At 34.2% G+C, this 17243-nt stretch overlaps 2 protein-coding genes across 2 annotated transcripts in view; one reads left to right on the forward strand and one right to left on the reverse strand.

The window, feature by feature from the left end:
* The window catches only part of LOC122278789 (probable inactive serine/threonine-protein kinase scy1), a 33879-nt gene extending 28540 nt beyond the window's left edge, over positions 1-5339 (forward strand). The window contains exons 17-21 of the mRNA XM_043088990.1: positions 666-735; positions 1901-1974; positions 2430-2539; positions 3672-3938; positions 4695-5339. Of these exons, the coding sequence (XP_042944924.1) occupies positions 666-735; positions 1901-1974; positions 2430-2539; positions 3672-3938; positions 4695-4963 (790 nt within the window). The 3' untranslated portion in view covers positions 4964-5339. The remainder of the gene's footprint in view (positions 1-665; positions 736-1900; positions 1975-2429; positions 2540-3671; positions 3939-4694) is intronic.
* A 4537-nt stretch (positions 5340-9876) lies between these two features.
* LOC122278805 (berberine bridge enzyme-like 21) lies at positions 9877-11775 on the reverse strand. Its single transcript, XM_043089007.1, has one exon. The coding sequence runs from the start codon at positions 11771-11773 to the stop codon at positions 10094-10096; it is 1680 nt and encodes a 559-aa protein (XP_042944941.1). The 5' UTR covers positions 11774-11775; the 3' UTR covers positions 9877-10093.
* Between the last annotated feature and the right edge of the window lie 5468 nt (positions 11776-17243).

Raw genomic sequence — 17243 nt, forward strand, 5'->3', positions numbered from 1 at the left:
TTTGAATTTCTTGGAAGGATCGAAAGGGAGACTTTTTGAGAGAAATCAATTATGTTTCTTTACCCTATCATTTGCTATTTTTATATTGGTTATACATTAACTTGCATAAGTACTGAAGTGTAGTGTAACCTAACTAGGTTACCTATAGCTTCGTATTTGGCAAAATTAGTGTTTGATGAACGCATATGACATGTGATACACTTAGTGGTCTGGGTTGGCAAATTAGGGGTTCTTAAAAAATAATGTACTTTTGGGCAATGAATTAGATTAAGTGATTTTGTATCAACTATAATGTCATCTCGAGAAACTTCTCATTGTTGATGTATGAGTTGAGTTTTTATGTCCCCTCTCTCTCTCCCCCCCCCCCCCCCCCCCCCCCCCCCCCCCCCGCGAAAACAAAAACAAAAAAAAATAAACAATCCTTTGTTGTAGAATCTTGCCTGTAGTTTCCCTTTATTATTATTATTATTATTATTTTATAATGTAAGTATAGAACTTCATTAATCAATGCCAAAGGCAGATTTGTTTCTGATAAATGCAAAAGGCAGATAGAAGTCACCTATCTGGGAGCTTCTAGCTGTAGTTTCCTAAGAATGTGTACTATTCTTTATACCTTAAAGATCTTCATTATTTATGCCATTGTTCCCTTTTTCAATTATGAACAGTGATGTGCGATCCAAAGCATTTCAAGCAGTTGATCAGTTTTTGCAGATATTGAAGCAATACCAAGAGAAGGTTTGTAAATTTAAATCCTTCTTTCTTTTGATGTGAAGCGCATCTGCTCCTTCTATGTCTGCATATAGATATATGATAAGAAAAGTATTGCTTGATTACATATGCATCTTGTAATGACCCAAGGAAGACCCAAACCACATTTAGGCTTATATTCCAAAATGACCAGTCAATATTACAATTGGAGCTCACTTGTAATGATTATAATCTACAAGAACTTCTACTTATAAAAAATTATAAAAATAAACCACAAGAATAACTCCCTCCCAAGTAATGGGGGATCTCATTAAGTACCCTTTCGTATGAAATCCCAGTTGCAATCTCCTCTTATATATAAAAAAATCCACCCCCCCACCCCCCCAAAAAAAAAAAAAAAGAACCCTGTCATCATTATCAGGCCAATATGTTGTAGGTGGCATGGCTTAAATCCCACATTTCTGGGTTGGATTGATTGTGATACCATTTGTAATGACCAAGAAGAGCCTAAGTCATATATTGGGTTGTACTCTAATAGGGCTGGTACAATTGGAGCCCCCTTGGAATCATAATAGATTGCAAGAACTTTACTTTTCAAGCAATGTGGGATCTTATTCACCACTCTCTTGTACTAACTCCCGGGCATTACACAGCTTATGTTCTTATTCTTAAGCAGAGATAGGTTTACTTCAATAAGAAAGGAACATTTGACAACATCGCTTGTGCACAAATACTCTGACTTAACAACATGGCAAAGCACGGACTGCGTATAATGCTTTAATGTGTGGACATCTATATTTTAAGAAAGGGTTTCTTGCCTTAACCATTTTCCTTTGTTTTGGGATGTTTTCAACAGTATTGACCTTTTTTTATTTTGCTTAATAGAAATGATGTTTGGCAAATTATAGAAAGTTACACATTATCAGCAAATAGTTTATGGCAGGCACATTTATAGTGGTGCTTTTGCTATTGCAAGAAATTTTTTCTCTATTGTGTTCCTTCTCTCCATTCCTTTTTGTTTCTCTCCTCTCAATCTTCTTTCTGTATCTTTATTAATCTTTATTTCTAATTTGATATGGTTGAATCTTCAGGGAATGAAAATTCTGATAAATGTCAATGATACTCATATTTGTTCTGCTCCATTCTTCCATAATGTTTAATGTTGATCTTTTACCCCATTGGTGCTTTCTAGGCAAATTCAGGAGATACCACTGGAGCTGCAGGCCTTGGGATGCCATCCCTTCCAGCAAATGCTAGTTTACTTGGGTGAGTTATTGGTACATTCTAGTGTATTTATGTGTGGGTATGGATGCATGTACGTGCACTTGCACATATGAATCTATATATCATTGTCTGTACTTGTGTGTTCTTTACATTCAGAGGAATACCCGAGGTTAGGTTTATTTGAGGTGATTAGCTTAGTTGGAATGATTGTTAGCTGGTGCCGTTTATTTTATTTGAGATTGGGAAGTAAGATCACATGGGTGAAGCCATCTTCTGTAATTGTTCACCCCCCCCCCCCCCCCCCGCCCCCTCGAAGGGGCCATGGGACATCCAGATGTCAAAACATGTCCTTAATTTACTATTCTTCCCCTGTGCCTGGTTGGACGGTTCTATTAATATCTTCATACCTGACTTTATTCTTAATATTTGGTCCTCAAGTATATTAGAAAATGCATATTTACCCTACTGTTGCCTCGAAACTTATGTTTCCTATGCAGATGGGCCATGAGCTCCTTGACTCTCAAAGGCAAACCCTCTGAACAAGCTCCACTTGCTTCTGCAACTTCAAGTACACCTATAACTTCAACTTCTTCCAATGCCAGCTCTGGTAGGCATATTGATGACTCTTTCATTTTACGTAATTAGATTATTGTATATCTGGGCTTTGTGATCTTTCTTTTTAACTCAAGCACACCTCTGGCTTTTGAATATACTCACCTTGAATGACTGGATCAATTTTAATAATTATTTAACATTTCACGGTAAAGATAGATGATAAGGGATCCATAAAGCTTGTTTTATCCCGCTTTGTTAATTGGGTAGCTGATATGGTCTCGGTCTCTTTCTCATTGTCAAATAATAAAGATATATCTCTATTTACAAAATAAGGTCTGATGTCCCCATTGTTTTCTCATTATTAAGGATGAGGTTGAAAGCGAAGTGTATTGATTAATCATTTTGGACATGCATATGTATATAGACCCCTTTTTTTTAAGACATAAATTAATATCAAAGGGTACTTCTGTTGAGACTTGAAATTTTCTGTTTTGTTGGAATACAAATTAGTGGTTCTAACATTTCATCAAAGCAGAGTTTTAAGTTTAAACTGGAACTTTACACTTCAATCTCCATTCGGATTAAATATTCCACTCATTGGGCTCAGTTCGTAGGAAGGAATCTGACTCAAATATGAAGATAAAAAAGAGAAGAGCGGGGGCCCGGGGGGGGGGGGGGGGGGGGGGATGGGGTTATAATTTACTTAACTACATGGTGATTTTTGGAAGAAAACAATGAGGTGGGCATGTAAAGAAAGTGGATGTTTGGATAATCAGTTTGAGTTGAGATGAGATGAAAGTTGAAAGTTGAATAAAATATTGTTAGAATATAATTTTTTAATAATATTTTTTTTTGGGATTTGAAAAGGTTGATTTGTTTATTATATTTTTTTTGAAAGTTTGGGAATGTTGTAATGATTAGATTAGATGAGATGAGATGAATTGAGAGCATTTTTGAATCCAAACAAAGACCAATTTAAGCGTACTACATCTCTAAATTAGGAATATGGGAGAGCAAAATATACTAATCATACTCAGTTTGTCTTATTTTGAAGTTATCTACGAGCATTCTACACTAATATTAGCTGATGCAATTCAATTGTTAGCACTTCCACTGGATATATATTTTGACCTGGATGCATTTATTCGACTAGTCAATCTCAAAATATGAATTTTCTGCCACAGTCCTTGTGATGGATCCTCCAAGTACAGAACCTGCTGTCCATGGGAATTCCACCTCTGATTTTGCTGATCAACCTGTACCTGCATCCCCTACATCAACAGATGGTTGGGGAGAACTTGAAAATGGAGTTCATGAAGAGCATGAAACTGACAAGGATGGGTGGGATGATCTGGAACCCCTTGAAGAGCCAAAGCCATCTCCAGCTCTTGCAAACATTCAAGCAGCTCAAAAGCGACCAGTCTCACAACCTGCTTTGCAGCCAAAACAAGGTAAATTATCCATTCAACTTGTAGTTGTGGGCAGAATTTACCATTTGGTGGAAGTGGATTTGAGAATTGAGACATCAGGCCAAGTTTTGCCCAACCAATTGGTCTGTGACCAGAAAATCTATGTATGGAAATATGCCAAGTGTACTTGCCACGTGTGTTGCCAAAACATCTATGCACAGCCTGATCAATTGATGACTTTGGTCTTGTGCTGTTTATTGTAGCCTAGTCCACCTTTGAATACAAAGGTTAGTGGATGGGGTATCCTATGACTATTTGAATTACCCGTTATGAGAATCGTCCATTAAGCTCCTGTCATTTGGCATGTCTCATATGGACTGAAGTCAATTGAAATCTCAGGTAGATCGACATAACTTGGATGTTCTTTTAATTTCACAGGACCTTGTTTCTGAAGCATGGCATTTGAAATGAATTGACCAAAATTTGCCTTCAGGGTAATAAGTCTGTTGTGTAGTGGATTTTCCCAGTAGTGTCATAATATGCACATTAACAACCATTGTGTCTTTTATAGTTGCTTCTGTTGTTGTTATTATTATTATCATTATTACTATTACTACTATTTTTTATTATAATTATTATTTATTGCTTCTGATATCTACTTGAAAACTCAGCTTATCACGGGTATGCACATATTCAAGCATCAATCCTTCCTCATAAATACAATTTTCTCTTTAGGATTACTTTATTATTGGAATTTTTATTCAAGAAGGCTCTTAATGGATTTTTTTTCTCTTCTAGTTGCAAGTTCACGGACGAAAATTACAGCAAAGGTCACCAAGCACGACGATGATGGTGATTTGTGGGATTCCATAGCTGCCCCTGCTCCAAAAACAGTATCAAAACCTTTGAATGTAAAAAGAGCTGGGGCAGTAAATGATGATGACCTCTGGAATGCTATTGCTGCTCCTGCACCTGCTACCAGGGCCCAGCCTTTGGCTGCTGGCAGAGGCAGAGCAAAGCCCGCTTTGCAGAGTCTAGGTGCACAGAGAAAAAACCGTACATCCTAATCTTGCAGGGGAATTACATAGAGCCGAACACATGAACAAGTAAAAGATTTATACTCGTACATTTTTTTTACTGTTTCAGTGCCCCATTTTCGCATTAATGTAAAACGGATCCATGTCACTGAGTTACGCAAGAGGCTGATTATATGCATACTGCGACTATATTATTTGATTTGTAATATTATTTTTTTTATTATTTTGGTCAAATAGAGACCCATTAATCCAAGTTTCACAAGACGAGGCAGGTTATAAGCATTTTTCCTTTGAAGAAAACTGTTGTGTGGTGTCTGAGGAGAATAATATTCTACAACTAGCAATTCGTTTATACACAATATGTAGAGTTTATGACATTTAATGATTACTCATGATGCCTCGAATAGTATGGACTTCACATGCATCCAATATGCTCTGTCTCTTCGAATTCGAACATCCCATTTGGGTGAGATTTGAAATGTATATTTGAAATGTATACTTGAAAATGTATATTGCTCATTTCACATTTAAAATTGAAGTTTCCATCATGTTGTGGATTTACTGGTGAAGCCTAGCATTTTTTTTTCTAGGCCAAAAAGACGAGGTGAGAATTGGAAGATGTAGATGCTCCCTTAAGTCAAATTTGAGTCATAACCTAAACTTTAGCTTCATTAGTGAATTCAATAGAATTTTAGTCAACTAACAGTAATAGTTTGAGAACTTATATTCAGATACAAAAATTTAGAAAATAAAAACTTACTAATTTAGCTTAACCATGTTTGAGATTGAGTTCTTGAAAAAATTCTAAGCAAATCCAATACTTGTTTAATGAATATAAACTATTAATCTCATGACTAACTCAATTTCCCCATTTGCAAATAGTAAAAACTATCAATTTTAACGAGAAAAATAATAGTTGCAGTCGTGAGTGTGTAAGCGTTGTTTAATCATTTTTAAAAAAAAAAATAAATATGAGATTCGTATAAAAAAAAATTTTAATAATAAATTATATTCTTTTTAAAGTAACCGTACGATATTTGGATATTCTATAACTATATATAATAGTATTATAAAAAAATTCAATAATAAGAAAATGAGAAATCAAGGTGGCTACAGGACCACATTGTAGGCCACGTAGCCATGGGTCTTTTTTCGAGAATAAAAAATAAAATTAAAAGGTTATATTTCCTCGAGAAATTATTTTATGGCGTGGGTACATTGTAAATTTGTGATATTTTAAGGTGATTTTTAAATTGATAGTTTTCTATCACGAGTGAATCGCGACAACGTATGCTTAAAATAAATAAATAAATAAATAAATAAATAAGAGAGAGAGAATGGCGACAACGTATGAAGCTAAGCCTTGGATGACCCCAGATCCAGCTATCCCTATGGGTAGTAATCGGCAACTACTCATTTGATTGGGCCGCATGTTCTTCCGTTAACTGTAATGGACGAATTGTAAGAGAGGGTTGTTGCCAAAGGACCCACAAGGGGCTATTGCTGATAAACATAGGGTTCTAAATAGTATATCCAAATAGTGCACAGGACAATAGTGCCCTAGCAAACTTTCCAAATACCAATCAACAAAACCTCCCAACACCCAAATATTCTATTTTTTTTTTAATTTTTATTATTTTATCTTTTATCAAATATTTAATATATAAATAATAAATAAAATAATTAAATTAATTTAAAAAGTATAAATTTAAAAATAATATTAAAAAAATATTAAAAAATTAATAAAAAGTAGAGTATTGGAATGTGAGAGGTTGTATAGCAAAACCCAATTCCAATTATGCAGCAGTGGGGGACTGTTTTTAAATAGTGCTATTTGTAAACGTCGCACACAAATCACGGATCCACGTGACAATCTATTGATAAGTTTGAATATTTAAAATTTATCTTTTAAATTAAATTATATATGTAATGTAAAAATTTTCAAATAAAATTATTCTTGTTAAAAATACATGGTCCTAACTCCGAACAATTTTTTTTTTTTTTAATTTAATATTGTATCTGTGTGACATATTGTGTGAATATCACTAAAACTAAATATTTATGTAACGTGTATTCACTACTGTATTTAATATTTAATATGGATATTTATTTAAGAGACCAAATTTCTATAGATGTTAGATGTTCGATCGTCACATAATATATATATATGTGTGTGTGTGTGTGTAACATTTAATATTACATGTAAAATGTTATGCGTTCATTTGTATAACAGTGTATATAGTGTAAGTTACATATCATATGCATCCATACGTGTTAGCTAGGCCAGGGATAAAATGAGCGGAAGTGTAAAGGCCGCCGAAAGTCTATGGAAGATGACAGCCCCCTTGATAAGAAAGGAGAAAGAGAGGGTTTGACAATGACAATGCTTGATCAAACATAAAGAAAAGATGGGACATAGAACTAAAGGGCAAGACATAAAGCAATGGGAAGAGATTTAGCATTCATATTGGCTTGGCCAAATGAGATGCTTGACCAAATTTTATATAATTTGACTAAAAAATCCTTTATATTGAATTGGATAAATCTAAAATAATTTAGACTTTTGCTACAGTGGTTGGCTAAAGATGGAAGACCACTACTCATTCATCAAACATTAAAATATTAATTTATCATTCCAAACAAATAAATTAGATTAATTAGATCAATATAATTAACATTTAACATTTAGAATATAATTATTATTAAGATTTAATAATATTGTTTAATATTAATTGAATATAATATAATTATTATTAACATTTAACAATACTTTTTTAATATTAATTTAATTAGAATATAATTACTATTAGCATTTAATAATACTTTTTTGTAATATTAATATAATATAATTATTATTATTAACATTTAATAATACTTTTTTAAATATTAATTTAATTAGAATATAATTATTATTAACATTTAATAATAATTTTTTAATATTAATTGAATTATAATATAATAATATTCATGTAATATAATATAATAATTATTATTATTAACATTTAATAATACTTTTTTTAATATTAATCTAATTAGAATATAATTATTATTAACATTTAATTGGTAGAATTACAAAATGTGAGAAAATAAATTAAATAAAAAATTTATTAATTTAATAATATTTTATTATTATATAAAAAATAAATGGCTAATCTAATGTGGGGATTGAATTGTGATGGAGTAGACAAATGTAAAAAAGTGTTGATATTAGTCAAATTTGAAGATGAATTTGGCCAAACCAATGCCAATGCTTTTAAAAGGGCGAAGGAGACAACAAAGAGGAGCTAGATCGGTTTCATTTGAGATATGTAGGACCACTGGAGAGAATGGGTGAACCAGACATGTCCAAGTCCATTTTCCATAGAGAGAATTCCATAGGAGTAATTGTAGAGAGTTCAGTGGGGATGAAAAGCTTATATCAAACTATACTTATAGTAGATTTTATACCCGTGGACAAAGACCTTTGTACCGAACTATGTAAATATCGGTAATTTTTTAGTTAATTTCTTGCCACTTTTTATTAACCCAACCATGAATGAACACCCAAGCATACTGCCACCAAGAACCACCATGAGAGAGGAGAGGATCGTGACTATATATGAAGTTGACGCCAAAAAATACATTATCAATACGTGTGGCATCTAAGCTTGCACCCCATTTACGATTTAATGAATGACCTTCAACTAGAATCTAAAAGATAAATACAAATCCAGAGTTTTTCAAATTTCCTTAGCTTATCTTTTCTAGAAAGAGAAACTCCCACTTCTCTCTAAAAAGAAAAGTCCCTCATTTTCATATTGTTGTTCCACCGAAGAAGACGATGGAGAATCGGCTCCCATCCTCCTCTACTTTCTATTTCCAATACCAATATGTTTATGGGTTTTACTTCTTGTCTTTCTAAAATTTCATTTCCTCCGATTTGGTCTAGGCCCGACGTACAACACTCAGGCGACCGTTTGTCAACACACGCATCACCGCAAAACTCCCTAGTCGCTAACCTGTTGGCACAAAGAAGAATTGCTGCAAAAATCTTGGCGCTTGATTCTCAGGCACGGTTTGCTCTGCGCATGTTTACCATATGTTGGTGTGAAAATGTATCTAATGGCTACATGCGCCGTACTAGTGTTCTTGTTATCTCAAGATCTTTTAGATTTGACCCACCCCATCTCACTGTGGTCTCCACACGCTATCACAGGTAGGTTGGGCTTGAAGAAACTCAGTCATCAGCAATCCGCCAATCGATGCCGATTTATATATTTCCGCTTTCCTAATCAAAGATCTTGGGGTAGGGGATGCCAATCTCTTCAGTGAACATTTCAAGACAACAAATTACAATGCATCTCCAAAATCCACCTCCTCTAACGATGGCAACATAGTTTGCACAATTATGCAAACCGTAAAAAAACCGTCATTTAAGACGGTGCTCTCTTTGTAAGAAATGGGAAGTCTTTGGTCCCAAAATTCGATCTAGTTTTCATTTCTGCATTGTGATTGTTGTAATGGGGTGTTTATTGGGAACCCTTCCCTCATGTATCTCGATTTCCTTATGCTAACAAAATGTTTGCTTGATAGGGGAAAAAAAATATAAAAATCTCTTTTCAGATGTTGACAAAAAATCCCTTTTCCTTATTCTGACAAAATGATGGATGAAAAGTTCATTGGTTTCATCTCTTGGATCTGTTCTTTAGGTGCATGCAGTTAGTTGCGATCGATGTTGTACGTACATTGCAAGATACATAGGCACCTAGCTGGTTAATGTGCTTATTTTGAGAACTTAGGGGCCGGGGATTGATGCTGCCGAAATTAATCTCCTTTGATGTGAGAGGTTACACGAGTCTGGATCGATCAGAAAAACTCAAGATCGAGCATTCGAATGTTTACATTCATCAATTCAACTGGTTTAAACAACATATTGAAAAGTAGAACAAATTACAACTGCTCGATTAGTCATAGGGATATATAATATAATTGGGAAAGAAAGATTAATAAATATCATTATTACAAAATTATGAGAAATGTTTGGCAAATAGCTAGCGAAGAGCGCTGCCAAGAAATAGAAAAAATCTTACAAAGTAAGAATCATCATCCACCTCGATCGATCGTCGAGACTGACCACCACGACATTATTAATTAATGTGTCGCAATAAAATTTCCTAAACCTCAATTATGAGGAAGAGTAGGGATACTTTGCTCATTCCTGAAGAAATTGTCTGGATCAACTTTAGTCTTGATCTTCACTAACCTATCAAAGTTTTCATGAAAATACATGGTTCCATAAACCTTCCCTTCTGCATAGCTGTTCTTACCATGGTGATTGATCCCAATGTCAAGGTCCCTATAGTTCAAATACGCACTTCTAGGATTCTTGGCCACGAAAGGAGTCATGTAACTGTAAAGGCTCCTTGATTGAGTTATGAAGTTCTTTTCTGCCTCAATTCCTGCATCTTGCCAGCTTATTGAGTACTGGATTTTGAACAAATTCCCTGCACGATGTGGGAAAGGAAGTGCGGATGCTTGTACTTGGTTCATTTTCCCACCATAAGGATTGAAAACCAGTCCAACTTTTCCGAGCTCAATCATTTTCTTCCATATAGATTCCAACCCAGCTTTCGAAATCGGTTTCTGCACGTAATCTGATTTCCTCTTCCCGAAGATTGCCGTGTCCGGGTGTCGGTCGAGGAGGACTTTCGGGGAGGTGACATTGCCATCGCCGGCGCCAGCCCACACAACAAATTCAATCCAACTCATTTCCATCACATCATTCTTCTTCAAACCTAGTTCAGGAAACTCCTTGCTTAATAACGTGATCAGGTCATCGGCTTTGCCGAGGAACAATGCGACTATCGATGCTCGGATTGTCTTCTCCCCCTTCTTCACCTTGGATGTCACGGGCTGTATCAGCATTCTCATGAACAGGTTGTCATCCGTGGTCGGAGCGACTTGCTGCCATCGATAGACAATATCGGTCGCGTTCTCTTCCAAGCTCCTTTCAGCCCTAAAAACTGTAACCTTTTCCGGAACAGGAACCAACTTTATTTTGAATGCGAGTATTACTCCAAAACTTGCACCTCCTCCTCCTCTAATGGCCCAAAAAAGATCTTCTCCCATTGAAGTCTTATCAAGGATTTTTCCATTAACGTCCACGATCTTCGCATCAAGGACATTATCTGTGGTAAGTCCATATTTCCGAACCATGAAACCATATCCAGCGCCACTTAAGTGCCCACCAACGCCGACGGTGGAACAAACCCCCGCCGGGAAGCCATGCAACTTGCTATTCTGCCATATATTATAATAAACTTCTCCAAGCGTCGCGCCGACTTGCACCCATGCAGTTTCTTCCTTGGCATCGACCACAACAGAACGAAGATTAAACATATCGAGGATGACAAATGGGTCTTGAGATACATACGAGACGCCCTCGTAGTCATGGCCTCCGCTGCGGATTCTTAGATGGATGCCATTTTTCTTGGCGCAAATCACAGCGCCTTGGACATGGGATTCCTCCGTCGGGGTCACAATGATGACAGGTTTTGGCGTCGATGTGGTGTTGAAGCGTGCATTGCGGATGTAGGCGCGGAGGACGGATGAGTAGGAAGGGTTGTTTTGAGCATAAACTATTTTGGAGATTTGTGCTGGTTGCTTTATTTGAGATGATAAGCACTGGACAAAGGCGTTATGGGCAGAATCGGAAGCTGCCCATGAGGCAGGGACATGAAAAAGAAGAAAAAGGGAGATTAAAGGAAACATTCTTGTCGTTGGCAGATACAGGAATGGGTTGTTTGATTTTCCCATTTTAGTATCTGTCAGTTGGCTTTTGTGTGTTTGTTTTCTTCTCATTTTGCAGCTAATTGTAATATATATATACTACATATTGGATCGAACACCTCAATTCATATATAGGATTGATATCCCTAGAGCAACTCCTAGCCGCCCATGGCCTCACGAAGGTAAGCCATGCTGTTGAAAAACTGTAATAGGCCATAAATAGTCAATTCCAAAATTGGATTGAAATCCTCTAAGATCTCTAATCCTTGACCCCAATTAGAAAATTGAATTGGGAAAAAAATAGATAGAATATGACTACTAAATTTATATGTGGGGTTTTTATTGCGTAGAGATCTCCTGTGGTCAACATTAAATGTAGTGATATTAAATATTATTGTGGTTATCTTTTTTCAATTTGATGAACTTTCAATCCATCCAAAATTAGAGAGAAACGTACGTTCTTATTAAAAGGATAATACTATTTGGTCCCATGATTTTGTCCCCTCAATTTGAGTACCGCTCGTGTATTTTATTTTATTTTTTAAATTTTTTTAGCGGTTAAGGAATGACTACTAATAAATTTGTATATTTTAAAAAAAAGGTTTAAAGATGTTTAAAAAATCTTTGAAAGAAAAAGGAAAAAAAAATTGCAATTGCACTAGTACTATATATTGGTAATTTTGAGGGCGCAAAATCATGTGGTTAAGTAGTAGCACTCTTATTAAAATTACAGAAATGATGTAATAATCCTATGCTTTGCTAAAACTTTGTCCCATTGGACAGTAGTTATAATTATTTTTTTGTTTATAATTAGTATTAGTAGTTTTAATCGATTAAGTGATCTTAATGATTATTTTGTCCATGTTTCTAGCTTTTAAACTGGGGTTTTCTTTTGTGCACATTGTGTGTACTTTGATTATGAAAAATGATTTGTGCAATCTTAAGTAGGATATGCAAGTCCCATTGCAATCTCTTTGAAAAAAATAAATTACACAAGGTTTCTTATATACCTATTATTATATCTAGCATCACTCGTTAGGCAATACCGCACCCTAGCTACTAATAGTACTATTATATATAATTATAAAATAGTACTATTCTATTGTATATTATCAATAAAATCTATTTTAGTTATGTTAGAATATTATGTTAGAATATTACCATACTTAGAAGATATTCATAATATTCTAGTAAGTATGGTGATATGACTTATTCAGTATTCTTTACCAAATTGAGTTTACTGTGTAAATCAATAAATATCAATTAGTATCATTGATTTATTGTATTTTCATTATTTCTCTAATCTAATTTTCCTATAAATAGAGACATATGATATCTATTTAGACAGATCAAAATAGAAAACATGTAGTCCTGACTCCTAAAAGTGTCACTTTCCTTATCCCTTCCCCTTCTCTATTTTATTTTCTCCATTTTATTTTATTTTCTAAGTGGTATTTGAGCTCTCTGTTTTTTCTCTTTGAACGGACAAATTCTTTGTTAGCTTCCAAAGGCGTGATGTAGAGTGCTCGATATATATTTTTGTAATACTATACCATATTATAGAGTTTAAAGATAAATGATAGTTACAGCCGTAAGTGCGTAAGCGTCACACAATTATTTTAAAAATAGTGAATAAATATGAGATCTGTATGAAAAAAAAATTAATAATAGACTCTACTATTTTCTAAAGTGATGCACGATACTTACACATTTCAATACTTACACATTTCATTACTATATGTAATATTACTTTCTTTAAATAGATAACACTGAACTTCCATTGGTGATCTGAAAACCAATGATAAATAGATCATTGAACCTTTCCAAACTCATGATGTGGGAGATATGCATTGGCCAATAAACGAAAATATCAGATGGTGCCTGCTTACCACATCAGCAGTATGGTTTTCAGTGCTACAGTACTGGTAGTCAAATGGTATTGTTCGTATGCTAGTTGTAACAGCCGCTAGAAATTTAATTGTGGAATTTCTATTGACCTTAGCAACCTCGTGAAAACTCCGTAAGTTTACACGAATTGATTAATCGCATAGGTTTTAGCATGTCAACATAGTTAGTGTTATCACTCACTATGGTGCTAGAAATGCGATTTTAATTATTTGAGATAGTTAGAAGTGTCAGAATACATTATAGTCTACACCACTAGGCTTAATTGAATATTTAGGATTTTCAGTACTAAGTTTGTTACGTTTATTTTTGGAGTGAATAGTAACCTCGGTAAACGTACTAAGCTCAGTGTTTTTCAAAATCACAGTGTGTAATGTCCAAATTAGGTTAGCGAAATTTTATTTGGACACATGGAAATATTTTAGCCACCTTACTCTTCCAAGTCTACTCCACATTTGGAAAATATATTGAACTGATTTTTGTAGACATTATTGGATAGAATATTTTGAGATAATCTTTTATAGATATTTTGGGTAGGAGAAAACCACACTCAACTCTCAACTCCAGCCTTATCACCTCCCTTATCTCGTCCATAAGTATGTCCAGCCAGCACCCATGAACTTATCTTCAATTACACCTTCCAATAAAAGATTATCAAACACTCTCTTTCGGACAGCTTTTAGGAGTTCTTTTACACGCCCATTTCGAAGCTGTTGTAAGTGTTTTATCATAAAGTCTCCTTCATATAAGTTGTTTATTTTTTACTCTAGTTTACATGAATATCTTATTTGCCACATTTGAAGATCATTTGGTCAGTCAAATATTGTGTAAACTATAAAAAGGTCATTCTAGGAGATAAACTGGAGAATATGTTATAGTTTGAAGTTTTGGACCAAGCTAATGGATAGATATTGGTCTGAAACTTTTATGGAGTATTGTTAACATGTATATATGACTATTGGTTGAGGCTTTTTGCATGATTAAAGGTTTTAATGAAAGATTTTCTTAGATTTAGAAACTTAGAAACTGGAAGAGGAAAAACAGTTTCTGTTTTGAGAAAGTTTAACTCTTTGGTGGTCTAAACCTATTCTAATAACTTTGATAATTTTATTGGAGGATCCTAAGCATCTTATATACATGTTAGATTATTATTTTGAAGATATTTGAGGTTAGTTTCAAAGATATAAAATTTTATGTAAAGAGATATTCAGATAAGCTAAAGTGTGGATGTTCTCGGCTAAATTTATGTTTTGGTTAATTTTTAACCATGTGATCTTGAATTAGAAGCTTATATATGTTTTAGGACATCTTTTTAAACCATGTAATGGTTTGGTTTGAAGATAATATATTTATAAGTCATAGATCAAGAGATTTATCAAAACTAGTTGAGGAAAAAGTTTCTGTTTTTGGACTAAGTGTAAAACCAAAAACTCCAAATGTTATTTTGTGATTTTGGTGACTTTAGTTTGATGATTTAAAGCATGGTTGATGTTATGATGATATTATGAATATGTTAGAAGTAAGATTTGATTTTTGAAATTCTTGGAGATGTTTTGATTTAAGGTCAAAACTTGTGATTCAAGTGCTTGGATCTGTTTACAAAAAAGTCTGGTATTGATTATTAGTTTTTTCTAAATGGATGTTTTAAGTATGGTTTTGAACTTAGGATTGGAAGATGTTTGTTGCAAAATTTTGGTTTAAGCATGAGTTTTGAAGTTGGAAGGAATTGCAACAAAAATCAAGGGAAATGGCCTATGGATGTTTCGGCCATAGTGTGTTTTCCATAGTTGTGTTTTGTTTTAAATTTTTCTGAGTTGATATTTAAGTTTAGGACAAAATTTATATGAGGAATGTAAATTTTGGAAACTTTTGGAATTAGTATGCAAAATCCTTAAGTTATGGGTAAAACGGTCATTTTCCCACATGTAGAGAGTAAAATAAAAATGTTACTCTTTAAGTTAGTATTTTCCATATTTCAAATTATTATTGATTTAGTTCTAACTTTTAGAATCACTAATTACAGTTCCTCGTGATCGCACTTGAAGTTTTATAAGAAACGCGGAGATCGAGGTAAGTTAGCTTTTAACTACTAGCAGTCTACTGTGTATGTGTGCTAAGTAAAGGAACTACAGTGTATGTATGTATGTTATCATATATGTCATGCCATGCCAAGTTATCACATAATTGTCTATTATACAGAATTTATTCTGTCATCAATTTTTATCTGTTACATAATATATTCTGTCATGTATTACTGTACATTACAAGTATGTCATGTTAAATATGTTGTCTATTATATGTTATGCCATGTTACGAAATGTTTCTATCTCAAGTTGGTCATGTATTTCAAGTTATGTTCAAATCACGTTATGTTACGTCAGGGCTCCAGTCCTTTCGTATTCCAGTCACGTTTCATCTTGAGTACATTCAGTTTGTATAGAATACATAGGGCCACAACAACTGTGGAGTATGTATTTACACATAGAATACATGGGCCACAACAACTGTGGAGTATGTATTTATACGTAGAATACATGGGGCCACAACAACTGTATAGTATGTATTTTTCATGTTAATTCAAGTTTCAGAATAAGTTCATACTAAAGTCAAGTTTCTGATCAAGTTCATGTCAAGTTAAGTTCAGTTCATGTTTCAATGTAAGTTATGTCAATTATGCTATGTTGTACGCTAAGTTATGCTTTAATTATTTATGAATTTGATTATGCATTTATGCTTTTACTGTCATCCATGTGTCATTAGCATGTGTGAAAGTTTTTTGTTAACTTGCTGAGATTTGTATCCAATCTCATTGTGTTAGTCCCAACTACCATTCTCCCCGAATGGTAGATCTTGTTACAGGACCTGAAGGAGGATCAGGAGCTGACCAACTAGACACAGTCGACTGAATGACGGTGCGTCGTTAATGTTAATATAGTAGTTAAATTACTACTTATACGATGGAGTTGCATCTCCAGTACTTTTGGATCATAACTATTTTGGACTAGTGTTGTGATCTTAGTTGTTCAATAGGTTTTTATGTATGAAGTATGTTTTAAGCATTTGAGATATTTTCAATTTGGTGCATAGTATTGCTAAAGAAAAAAAAAATTTATCCGCTACGAATATTGCATATTGTTAGATGCATGTTAGGAACATTGCATCTTATATGTCATGAACGAGGGCAGGTAACCTTGTGTTGCATGTCTCGACACTTCAAATGTCCGTTCGATCCCAGATGGAATTTGGGGGCGTCACAGGGTGGTATCAGAGCAATACATCTCTGGGCTGTAAATCCACATGTCCTTAGGAAATGCACCAAATATTAGGTTTGAAATTTAGTCGTCATTAGGCTTGAATTTCTTACAAGTATGAAAGGTATTATGTGATTGTAATACGTATACTCGTGTGTTACAGGAAGGGACAAATGACTCATGGTAGAATACCTCAAAACCCTGAAGGTGGTATCAATTAGGAGAATCATAATTCCCCGATGGATGGAGGATTAACTGAAGCTGTGCGTATGCTGACTGACGTGTTTAGACATTAGCAACAGCAACAAGTGAACGCACCTAGACCCGAAATTAGGGGTTGTCCATATGAGAAGTTTATGCTTTACTGTTATCCAAATTTTTTTGGT

This window comes from Carya illinoinensis, chromosome 10, assembly GCF_018687715.1.
Source record: "Carya illinoinensis cultivar Pawnee chromosome 10, C.illinoinensisPawnee_v1, whole genome shotgun sequence".
NCBI classification, from domain to species: Eukaryota; Viridiplantae; Streptophyta; class Magnoliopsida; order Fagales; family Juglandaceae; genus Carya; species Carya illinoinensis.